Raw genomic sequence first — 12,746 nt, forward strand, 5'->3', positions numbered from 1 at the left:
GAGAGCCCAATGCAGGGTTTGAACTCACAAACAGTGAGATCATGACCTGAACCAAAGTCAGATGGCTCACCAGCTGAGCCACCCAAGCACTCCTGGAAAAGAGAGAAAATGTGTGTCTCATAGAGTCTTAGTGCTAAAAGGAGGCAGCGGTCATCTAGGGCAATTTTGTCTTTTCACAAACTAGTATAGCAGAGTGGTAGTTAGCCTGAACTGTGCCTGAGGCAGAATTCACAGCCTGCTCTTTAACAGCAGTGAGCTCTTGGCCAAGGTGCTTTGGCCCCTGAGCCTCGTGGCTTTATTGAGAGGACGGTGTAATGTATATAAAGTGAGATGTCAGTAGGTACAAGTTATTGTCACTGACTTTCTGGAGGTGGGAGTCCTGGTGGTTTATGGCACAGCTGTGACCTGAATTCTTAAACTAACTAGGTCATAATTGTCATTACATTTTCTGTGCTCATGGCAAGCGGAGGGAACCGAGATCACTCCAGACTTGTGTACGTGTAGTTTTTAAACTTCTAATTTTGGAATAGTTTCAAATTTTAGAAAAATTACAGGAGTAACACAAAGAGCTCTCACATACACTTCATGGAGATTCCCCAGTTGTTAACTTTTTATATTTGCCTCATCATCGACTCTCTCTCTTCACACTCACACATGCGCACACACATACGCACACACACATTGTATCTATTATATGTATATTCTATGTATTTCTCCTCTAAGCTAGGAGTACCCGCATGTGCCCCATTACCCTTTACTACCTCAGTATCTAGTTCCTAACAAGAGTACCCTCCTACCTAATGAGAGTACAATCTGGAAATTAACATTTATATGTTACTTCCAGTTATTTCTCAGACACCTCCCCCATTTATTGTGCTTATTGTTCCAATATGGTCTTCTGCAAAGGAGACAATCCAGGCGTATATGTTATATTTAGCTCTAAGATTTTTTTTGGCTCCTTCCATTGGGAAATATTTCTGTCTTTCCTTATCTTTTATGGCATTAACATTTTTTAAGTGTACAAGTTTGCTACTTTGTAAATGCTCTTTTGGGGATTGTTGGATGTTTTATCACTGTTAAAGTTCAGGGTATGCATTTTTGCCAAAAACAAAAATATACCATGTTTTCTCGTGGATCGTCACGTGGGTTTGTCTCATGACTAGGACTAGGAGGTTAGTGTTTATCTTTTGATTAATATATTTGCCAGGTTCCTCTACTTTGAGTAAATAAGTATTTTATACTTTGTAAATTAATAAATGTTAGGTACTTTGTGGGAAAAGACTTTAAGACTATATTTCTGTGTATTCAGCTATACACAGATGCTGTACCTCATCAGTTTTTCCCTATTTGTGGCATTCATTGATGATTATTGCCCGAGTCAATTATAATTGCAAAATGGTGGCTTTAAAATTTCATCCTCTTTCTGTATTTATTACCCGAAATTCAGCCATAAGGTTGAATTTAGAGGCAAACTCAAGGAATGGGCAAAGGTCAGAGTCATGGTGCCCGTCTGTTGGTTCCCTTTCACACTGACCCGTGCGACACTCAGATTGAGCGAGACTTCAACATGAGGAGGCAGCTGGGTCAGAACGTTCAGTCTCTTGAGGCAAAAGGTGCTTCAGCAGTGGCATTAGGCTGCAGGAGCCAGCAGAAAACAGAGTAGAAAGAGTTTGCGGGAAGTTTCCTAACAGTGAAACTTGGAGACTGAATGTGGACTGGAAAACCAAAAAAGTACACGTGATGTTTTAAGCCTGGATGATGGTAGGATAAAAGATAGGGATGTCAAGAGACTTAAATTTGCAACAGGCTTAAATGAAGCAACAGGCTTAATTTTTGGTAGGTTGAGTGTGAAACGCTGACAGGAGGTACAAGCTGTATCGTCTGACAGGCAGGTGGGCCAACAGAACTACCTCAGGAGGGAGGTCAGGGCTGGAAGTGAAGATCTGTGAGTCATCTGCACTGGAACAGGAAACGGATATGGGTAAGACTGCTATGTGAGCCAGTTTTGGGGAAAGAGAAGTTGGTCCAGGGCAAAATCATAGTGGGTGAAGTGGGGTGCTGGAAAGAGAAGGAAGACTCAATGAAGAGGGCAGGGTCAGGGCTCAGGAGGACCAGGACGCTGGCAGAGCCACAGGAGCTGGTGAGGATACTGGGCACGGACTTGCTCAACATCCAACCCATCCAGAGTCTAGAATGTCTTCCTATAGAGTCTTGAAGGCTGAAAACTACCTTTGCCTGACTTCCTTGCAGCTAAAGGGTCTGGATGTGATTTAGGTTCTGAGAATCAGGTGCATCTGAGTGAGACTTGAAAGCTGTAGACAGCACTTCTGGCAGCTTCTGCTGTTCTGCTGGCAATTGTCCTGGAATTGTCGGGTTTTTTTCCCCTACAGTATTCCGCATCCAGGCGCTAGCTTCCTGAGGGATGAGAGGCAAAGATCTGGGAATCCATGTTTTGCTTATGTACCTCTAGAAGAAAGTTCAGTTGCGGTGGCTCCTGCTGAAGTCAGTGGTTCCAGGGACAGCTTCCTGATTTATCTTCCTCATGCGAGAGGGATAGCATCTCTCCCAGTGGATCATATTTGCTGTGATCTGGAAGTCACTCCTGAAGGCCCAGTCTGGAGCATACTCTTCCAGTCCTTCCAATAATTTAAAAAGCACTTAAATCCCTGTCGGCTGAAAAACACCGTGGTGCTTTCTCTTTTCTGCAACTGAACTCTGATACAAAATCCAATGGAGAAAGGATGTTCAAGAATAAAGGGCTAATCAGAATCACTATATTGTACACCTGAAACGAATTTAACACTGTACATGAATTATACTGGAGTTAAAACAAATTTAAAAAAAAAAGAATGGGTTAATCAATATTTCAAAAGCTGTCCAAAAGATGAGGATTTCATTCATCCATCTATCCATCCATCCATTCGGTCCATTAAAACAGTTATCACTAAGTCCCTAATGTGTACCCAGGGACTATGCTGGACATTTGGGATACTACACAAAGACGAATAAAACACTGCCCTTCCCTTCAAGCATTCAGTCTAGAATCATGAACTTCAATGGAATAAACTGTGGCAAGCACACCGATGGAGACAGATTCAGGGAGCTAGCATGAGGGAAGAGGAAGGGTGCTGAATCCATGAGACTCTGGAAAGAATGTAGGCTTCATGAAGGAAGGAACACAAGGGAATGTTGAAGGAAGAGCCTTTTATTTAGCTAATAAATTATACCCACATGTTTACCATGGGTTGGGCACAGTGCTAAGATCTTTTTCTAGATCTTGTGTAACCTTACAAGCATGCATATCAGCATTTTATAAATGAGGTCGCTGAAGTTAAGCTCTTGATTCCATGTTATCTGAAGGGCATTCCTTCAGGTCATTCTCTGCAGAGGGCACAGCAAAGGCAAGGTTGAGAAACATACTCTTCGTCTGGCCAATACCTGAAGATAGGGCCCGTCTCCCAGCCTCTGTGGCAGGATAGGAATCCAACTTTAATAAAAGCCAGTTAATAAGCCCAGATGAGTTTCGCATGGGCCAACAACCCCCACCCCCCTTCCAGCTTTTTGTTAAATGTTCACTTCCCTCTTAGTGCCTGCTTAGCCACCTTCCTATTTCCTCATTCTCCTTTTTATTCATTTTTCTTTTCTGGTTTTAAAGCAAGGCAGAGTGTCGGCATGCAGCATTTCATTTGCATGTGTCTGGAGTCTTGGAAGCTTGACTACCCTATATTGTCCTACAAACGGACCTTGAGAGCTCGTTTGGAGGTTCTAGAAGCTACACAGATACCCTTGACCAAAAAATGGTCCTCCTTTATTGAGCACACAGCTTTGGGAGGGACACACATGGAGTGGTGATGGAGGAAGGGGACGCCTGCCTAGCCAGCCAGATTAGCTCAATCAACCCTATCAATGGGGTAACAGATAATGCAGCCAGATTGCCCTCACAAGCCCCCTTATTTATTCTCCCTTTTAAAATGCACAGTCACTTGTGCACAAAGTTGTGTGCACTTTACCCTGGATTTTTCCCATTACAACAGTATGTTACTGATTAAAATCTGTCCTTACTAGTTTAACTGGTGTCTGGCTTTATCTTTGTTTTTTGTTTTGAAGTTTATTTATTTGAGAGAGAGAGAGAGAGAGAGAGAGAGAGAATGCAAATGGGGGAGGGGGGAGAGAATCCCAAGCAGGCTCCACACCTTCAAAGCAGGGCCCAACATGGGGCTTGATCCCACAAACTGTGAGACCGTGACCTGAGCCAAGAAAAAGAGTTGGACACTTAACCGACTGAGCCACTCAGGCACCCTGTGTCTGGCTTTGTCTTTGACCGCTGTCTGGGTAGAGTGACCTACCTGTTTCTCTCAGGGTGACTTTTGTAGTTTCTGTGAGATTTGGGATTTTGAGTCCCGTTATTGTTGAAAACCTGCACCAAGTGTAAATCCATTATGGGCAACAGTTGTAGCCTCTCACATGACGTTACAACAGCAGAAACAGCAAGAGCAGACCTCTCTTGTGGCGGCAGCAACGTGGACAGCAGCAGCAAGTGGGAGCATTCAGGGTGGCCTCTTAGTTTGGACAGCTGGCTTCCTTCTATAATTGGGGCTGAATCGGGACAGGTGGCTTGGCTATGAGAAGCAGGCTTTCTAGGCTGGGTGGAGCGCAAACGCATCTGGGGGTGCTCCTGGCCCAGAAAAGAGATCTGCAGGAAATACGAATCTTTTCTGGACCGAATCAAAGGGTTAGGAGGGTGATATCGCTCATGATCTGCAGGAAACCTAGGAGTCAACATAGCGACAGTGATGCCTTTAGGACAGCTCATTTTCATCTCTGGCACATTTCTAGTTTATAATCTATGCTCTGTTTCCATTTCATTCTTTCCTGTTGAGAACATGAGCAACAGATTATCTTTCCATCAGAAAAGGTTTTTGGCCTGTATTTCTCTATCTCCACTCCTAAAGTACTACCTTCATATCAATAGAAGACTTAAATTTGGAGCACTTTATGTATAAGAAAGACAACTCGTGGGTCACTGTGCTTATAATAGTGCCCCCAAATCAATGTTCTAAAAAATCTGTTAGCTAAATACAAGATACTGTTTTTAAATGATCTCCCATGCTGTTTTGTAACTAAAATTTATCAATGTAAAATAAGAATTTTAATAGGACAATTACAAAATGTAGAGGCCAACTGAACAAATTTCACGAGTCTTATGTGCATATTTATGTAACATTTCAATAGCTTTCAGATTTCTGTACAAAGCACAGCACTTATTTCATTACCTATTCATATTTCCTTACCACTCCCTTTGGTCCCTACAAAAGTATCTGAAAAAAAAAATGCCTCCCTGACTGGCAATTTGTATAAGTAGTGGTAGCAATTTACTTTTTACAAGTACTTGATAATATTGAGTTTAGCACGTTGTTGGAAAGGTTGTCTATTAGATTTTGTAAGAGATTCTTTCAGAAAATGCTAGCAGAGGCTCCAAGGACTGTGAAGGAGAGCACGGTATTCAAAAAATGTAGAGACCTCACGAAAAGGAACCTGGGACAGAAGAATGAAGGTGAGAAAACAAGAGTTTAGCAGCTGGGAACCATGGGCCTGAACATAGAGTAGGGACAATGGCGGACATGGGTGATGATGGATGATCATAGGCCTGCGTCCACCCAGAAATTAAGGCACATTTACTGTTCAGGGCGCCTGGGTGGCTCAGCTGGTTAAGCGTCCAACTTCGGCTCAGGTCACGATCTCGTGGTCTGTGAGTTCGAGTCCCGCCTCAGGCTCTGTGCTGGCAGCTCAGAGCCTGGAACCGGTTTCAGGTTCTGTGTCTCCTTCTCTCTCTGCCCCTCCCCCACTCATGCTCTATCAGAAATAAATTTAAAAAATTTTATTTATTTTTTTTTAAATTTTAAAAAGCACACTTACTGTTCATTTATATATGGTTAGAACGGAATTAGGCTAAAAATTATGTTGAAAATGCGTATGTGACAAAATGAGAATGAGAACACCAGAATGGGTTTTCCAGGTTAACATTCATTCATTTACTTATGAAAAGAGCTGAGTCTTTACTTTCTAGGAGATAAAGTGTTGTTTTTTATAAAATCGTGCTAATAGACCTTAGCATAACCTCAGTTCTGGTTTCCCCTGAAGCAGACTCTATAGCACGACCGAGTACAAGTGGTTTATCTGGTTGGTACTCGAGGTACTTCGAGGGGAACTCCTCGAAGGGAATGGGGAAATGAGACAAGGAAGCAAAGGCAACCAAAGAATGGAGTGTTACCAAGCCAGCTACCATGGTAACAGCTTAATCCTGTGAGGAAAAGGTATATACCTTTTCCTAGAGTTTCCTCAGATGTGTCAATGAAGACATGTGGGCTGATGGCATGGGCCACTGAGAGTGGCCTCGAGCGTAATTTTATCTTTACTTGGAAAATGACGTTGGTCACTGAGGTCAGTTCCCCACTCACCGTTTTCAGCCCTCCCCCAATTACATCCAAACACAGTTTGGGACACTGACATTCCAGCCCAAGAGCCCGTCAGTTGGCAAGGTCAGTAACAGCACAGGGCAGGTGCAGCTCAGAATGAAGAGGCGAATTCCTGTCAACTACCCCAAGGAGGAAGGAGGACTCCAGAATGAGCAACAGAACATACCAAGGGATGCCCTTCCTGACCTTCAAATCCAACAAGGGCCTCCAAATTCTTGCCTTCCTAATCCACCTCTTCTCTGACGACTTTTGGTCAGGCAGCTCCACTTGGGGAGGAAAAGGAGTCGTTAGATATGGTCTGAGTACGACACGACTTGCTTAGCTCTCGAGCTCCCCGCATAGCTCTACAAACTTCCTGCGGCTCCAGTTTCTGCCAGCATCTCCTGAGGCTTGTCCAAAGTTGACAGCAACTTCCAGAGAAGCACGTAATCATCCCCGGCTCTATAGCTGACAGGATCACCCTAAATATGTCAGAGGACGTCAAGAAGTACCTCCATATATATAAAAAATATAACTAATTCTCATTGGAAAGAAAACAGTTGGGGGGGTGGATGAAGGAGGAAAAATTAGGACATTAAATGGTAATATGGTAACAACCCCAAAATGATCACTCTAAACTGGTAATGCTGTTCCAGACAAATGAATTCTCATGTGTTTAGCTTGCCTGGTATAATGCTTAGAACAGGCAACTTATTTAAAAAAAAAAAATAGTGGCGCTCAAGGCCACTATTTAAAAACAGTGGCTTTTCCCACCTTCTGGGGCAGTGTCCTGCCTATCACAAGGACTTCAGCTTAGAGACAAAAAAGCATTTCACATCTATTGAACAATTACTATGTGTCAGAAACTTACATTTAGTCTGAGTCCAATCTTGGTAACTACTAAGAAAGCCCAACGGGATGGGCATTGTTCTCCCACATACAGATGAAGAAATCCAGACTCGGAGCACACAAGTAACTTACCACCCCTCAGACGACTCATTGGTGCAGACCTGGTATTCAGACCTAATGCTAACACCAGGCGCTGACTCTTCTCTGTTCTATGGCTTCCAACATTGCGTCCCATCTCCTAACCCTCCTCTCCTTTTGGCCTTCTGCAAGGTGTTACTAGAGAGCCAGTAATTCAAAAGTGGTTGTCAGTCGTACTTACGTTTTCAGCATATATTTTAAACAGCCATCAATTTTTCCCCCTCACGTTACCAATCTTGGCACTAATTACTAAAAGTACTTTTAACTTCTAAAATGTAATCAAGTCTAGCAACACAAAAACTCAAGTAATACCGACAAAATGTGTTATTTGTAATGATCTAAAATTACACTTTCTGTTCACATGCTGGTCCTTTTCTCTCTCTTCTTGCAAGGTCTTTGGAGCTTTCCCCCTAAACTAATGAGGTACCAAAGGATGTGACAAAATGACCACCTCGAGTGCTGAGTGGGCTTAGGTGTCTGTTGAGTGAAAAGAGGAATGGGGTGGGGGCATGAAATTTCTTCGAAGGACATTTTTAAAAATTGTTTTTTGTAATCTGATCTGATAGTTATTTCATGCCTTTTAATGATCTATGCACAATCAGATGTAGGCCAATGGTTGAATAATTCCCATTGGTTACAAAAATGCAAAAGAATGGCTAGTTTCTTGGTGCCTAATATATTTTAATACGCAATAATTTACTTCAAAATGCTTTAGTTTCAACTTTGTAACGTACATGTGCACGTAACTTTAATCTTACCCTGGGGCTAGGTCAGATAGCATTTGAAGGACTCCAGTCTGGTGGCTGGGTGCTTTAAATACTGCCATCTAAATCTATACCACTGTTAATTAGCATAAGGCAGGTTAGTACCTTTTCATTAGTGAATGGAGCTCGTAAGTGATTGCCCAGGAAGATTTTTAGAGGCAAAATACATGAAACAAGGTAGAAGAATCTGGCAAACCCTGCAACTCAAGACTTTGATTAGTACTTCAGATGTGGAGCGTTCACTTCTGTGCTGCCTTTCCCTCAGCCCCACACTAAGGTTGCATTGCCTGATTCAGTCAGGTTACATAAACCTGCCCTAAGTGTATCATTGCTTCTTTACTTTGAGCCTTTTGGTCAAGGTGTTTGTGGGATTATGAGCAGAGAAGGAACTTACCCAAGCTGTCTAAAGGCCCTACTTGCTAATAAATATTTGTTCATCTGAGAGAGCTCTGTTTTAGATTTGCTTTTATTGTAACATCCCATCAGGTAATTAGGCTATGCAAGAGGAGACATATGGCCTTACCACTTCCAATAAAAGTAGCCGCTCTCTACCAAATGATCTTGTGATTGGTGACTACATTGGCCTAGACAGTCTACAATGGTGTGAAAAAGAAACTAAAAGCCTATCCACCCTCATTCCATACTGAGGGTCATATCTGATTCCTGAGCACTGCCCTTGATGTACTACCTACTGAAGATCTCTTTAAAATCAGCAGGTAAATACTGATCTTTAAGAGCTGTACAGAAAGCAATCAAGCCATTGTAAAGGTCAAGGTCATCCTCTAGTAATATCATGTTTTAAAACATAATTAATTTTGGGGGCGCCTGGGTGGCTCAGTCGGTTAAGCGTCTGACTTCGGCTCAGGTCATGATCTCAGTTTGTGAGTTCAAGCCCTGCGTCGGGCTCTGTGCTGACAGCTCAGAGCCTGAAGCCTGCTTCAGATTCTGTGTCTCCTTCTCTCTCTGCCCCTCCCCCACTTGTGCTCTGTCTCTGTCTCTGAAAAATAAATGTAAAAAATATATAATTAATTTGGGGGCACTTGGGTGACTCAATTGGTTAAGCATCTGACTTCGGCTCAGGTCATGATCTGGCAGTTCATGAGTTCAAACCCTGAGTCGAGCTTGGTGCTGACAGCTCAGAGCCTGCTTCAGATTCTGTGTCTCCCTCTTTCTCTGCTTCTCCCCTGCTCACTCTCTCTCTCAAAAATAAACAAACATTAAAAAATATGTAATTAAATTTGTATCACTTTTAATTTTTAAAAATTTTTTTTTTTTAACGTTTATTTATTTTTGGGACAGAGAGAGACAGAGCATGAACGGGGGAGGGGCAGAGAGAGAGGGAGACACAGAATCGGAAACAGGCTCCAGGCTCCGAGCCATTAGCCCAGAGCCCGACGCGGGGCTCGAACTCACAGACCGCGAGATCGTGACCTGGCTGAAGTCGGACGCTTAACCGACTGCGCCACCCAGGCGCCCCTAATTTTTTTTTTTAACATTTATTTATTTTTGAGACAGAGACAGACAGAGCATGAACAGGGGAGGGGCAGGGAGAGAGGGAGACACAGAATCTGAAACAGGCTCCAGGCTCTGAGCGGTCAGCACAGACCCCGATGCAGGGCTCAAACTCATGGACCGTGAGATCATGACCCTGAGCTGAAGTCGGATGCTTAACCGACGAAGCCACCCAGGCGCCCCTTTTTTTTTTTTTAATTTTTTTTTTTTTTAATTTGTATCACTTTTAGTTAAAGCTTGATTACTTAGAAGGCTGTTTGTTAATGATTCCTCAAATCTGAAAATATAAATGGGGGCACCTAGGTGGCTCAGTCGGTTAAGCGTCCGTCTGACTCTTGATTTCAGCTCGGGTCATGATCTCACAGTTCATGGGATTAAGCCCGCACCTGGCTCTGTGCTGACAGTGTGGAGCCTGCTTGGGATTCTCTCTCTCTGCCCCTCCCTCACTTTCTCTCTCTCTCTCAAAAATAAGTAAATAAATAAAATACAAATGAAACCAGGAAAACCTAGCCAAAACAGAACTACTGTTTTAAATTTTAAATAAACCGGTTCTATATTTCTCTTCAGAGGAAACTGGGGAAATGTCACTGATATTGAATGAAGGGCAATTTGAAAACCCAAGAATCAATCCAAGTGAAGTTGTTACATATGAGAAACCTAAAAGTAAAACTATGTCAAACACATTTTATTTGGTGTTTCATGCTAGGTCAACTTAAACAAATAAAACAACTTTGTTGAACAGATTTTTTTTTTTAATATGACTATGTGTACATGGACAACTGAGAATAGGGAAACCCCCCAAATTAATGTTTTCACAAATTACAGCTGTTACTATAGCTTGGATTTTAAGAATATCATCCAATAAATGAATAGTTTCTCATTCCATATAACCAATCCCTCTCTTAAGAAAGCCAACATATTATAGTGCCAGAAGTTTACCTTTTTAAACACGCCATTAAAAAAAAAAAAAATGTTCCCTCAGAGTCCCCTCTCCTTCAATATTTTGTTGTTGGTTTCTAAAAATGGCAAAATAAAATTGAATTTACATTAGAAAATGAAAATACAGATTTGTACAGCTAAGCTCAGCAGCAGAAGTGAGGAAGAGTGACAAGTCAAAGCTGACGGGTCCCACAGAGAATGAGGACATTTGTGAAGGTATCCCGTACAGTGCTCTGTGTGGGCCAGACACAGTCAACATTCCATCATGTTTTCATTGCTCTTAAACGAGCAAAACCAAATTCTTTTTTTATTTAAAGAAATATTAAATCTCTATCTCCCCCCGCCCCCCCCCACCCCCATAATTTGTGATCAGGTAAGGCAAAGGTAAGTCCCATCATCACTGGGAACAGCAGCAATATACAGACATCAGAAATAGCCCTGAATCATCACTAACATGCTCCCTCCTGGTAACATAAGGAATGCATCTGATAAATCAAAGTTTGCAATGGTGTCATGTTGTTCTAATTTATTTGATTAGTTCACCTGGAAAAAACTTTATAAATACATTATTTAAGAGGACAGTATATTTTCTTGCTCTGAAAAAATAACTTTTTTTCACATTTTAAAACTGTTTAGTACACTTTTGCAAAAGGAGATGCAAGAATATGACAGCTGGGTCTGCAGAAAGTCCATGTACAAACTGCATTTACAAGAACCTGGTAATCTGCCTATAGTTGCTCCTACAAATAGAACTCTTTGCAGTAATATTTAACAAACAGGCTTAATTTAAACACCTCTCCTATTCACTCTACTTGTAGAGCAAAAGAGGTACTTATTTTTCAAGTATTATACTGTAAAAGGTAAAATTTTTTGTGCCAATATTACATTAGCTTTTAAAGACCAAAATATTTATGTGAAAAATCATGCCTAGTCAGCCCATTTTTTAAAATAGCCAAATGTTCTTGTCTTTTAGAGAATGCAGAAAAATATTGATTTGCTAAGAAGGAGCACACTGGAAAAAGCCTTTGTAAAGTATTGAAGGATAAGGAAAATTTCTTTTTCTCTATTGGCGAAAATTATTAGAAAAGCTATCCAGTCTGTTGTCTTTAGCTGGCTTTAATAAAGTCTTTTCAAAAGGATGGTCAAGAAATCTTTAGAAAACTGGAAGATGGGGATGCTCCTTTATAGCATGGAAGGAATTCCATTAATTGTAGAAATTCTTATTAAATTTCTGCTTTGGTTCTTCAGAAGAAATGCTCATATAACTTCTATATGAGGAGACAGAAAAAAAAAGCAAATTAGTATTTATCTAAAATCTTACTTAAAGAATACTATCACAGTATCTTACATTTCTAAAACTACTATGCTTTTCTAGATATTTTCCTGTATAAGAATAGGTGATTTTTTTCAGAATCTTAAATATTATTAACAAATTCTACCACTAGCAGGAAACACATGTCCCTTTCTTTACTTGAACTTAGACTATATCATTTACTTTTCTAAATGACATACATCAACCAACTGTACTTTTCTTTGAGGTTAGGGACTTCTATTCATTGGTCTCATATCGTCAGTACTTGATGCTTCAGGCTTAAGGTTGGAGGTTAAATAAGTGTGTGTTGAAAAAAACAGTCATGACCCCCAAAGAACCCTCATACCATTTCAGATCACAGACACTGGACCACGTTCTCATAGAAGTTACAGAAGTGTAAGAACAGTAAGAATGAAACGACAGATAAATCAAAAGGTGAGTTAAGGCCCGTCACACGAGGCAGCAGGTCATCTGGATGTCCCTCCCCCTCTACGTATCTGTGACATGAATCTGTGACACGACAAAGTGGGAAGCTGCATCAGCAGTACTAACATACCAGCTATCAGATTATTTCCACTGACTTACGAATCACAATGTCAGACCTGGAATGGACCTTATAGCTTCCTTTAACAATCTAGAACGGTGGATCACTAAAGTGAAATTATACTCCCAAGGGTAGTATATTAGAGAAGGAAAAAAGACTAGCTTCATTTGGACAGATGGTTCAACACTGCCTTTTCCAGCCAGATAAATTGGAAAATATTTGTCGCAAGGTCA

At 41.4% G+C, this 12,746-nt stretch overlaps 1 protein-coding gene across 11 annotated transcripts in view; it reads right to left on the reverse strand.

Moving 5' to 3' along the window:
- Positions 1–10,388: 10,388 nt before the first annotated feature.
- MAP7 (microtubule associated protein 7) overlaps positions 10,389–12,746 on the reverse strand; it is a 178,779-nt gene continuing 176,421 nt past the window's right edge. For all 11 annotated transcript variants that reach the window (XM_023254429.2, XM_045058102.1, XM_023254426.2 and 8 more), the window contains one exon: positions 10,389–11,925. In XM_023254429.2, coding sequence (XP_023110197.2) covers positions 11,915–11,925 — 11 coding nt within the window. In that variant the 3' untranslated portion in view covers positions 10,389–11,914. The remainder of the gene's footprint in view (positions 11,926–12,746) is intronic.

This window comes from Felis catus, chromosome B2 (assembly GCF_018350175.1).
Source record: "Felis catus isolate Fca126 chromosome B2, F.catus_Fca126_mat1.0, whole genome shotgun sequence".
Lineage (NCBI taxonomy): Eukaryota > Metazoa > Chordata > Mammalia > Carnivora > Felidae > Felis > Felis catus.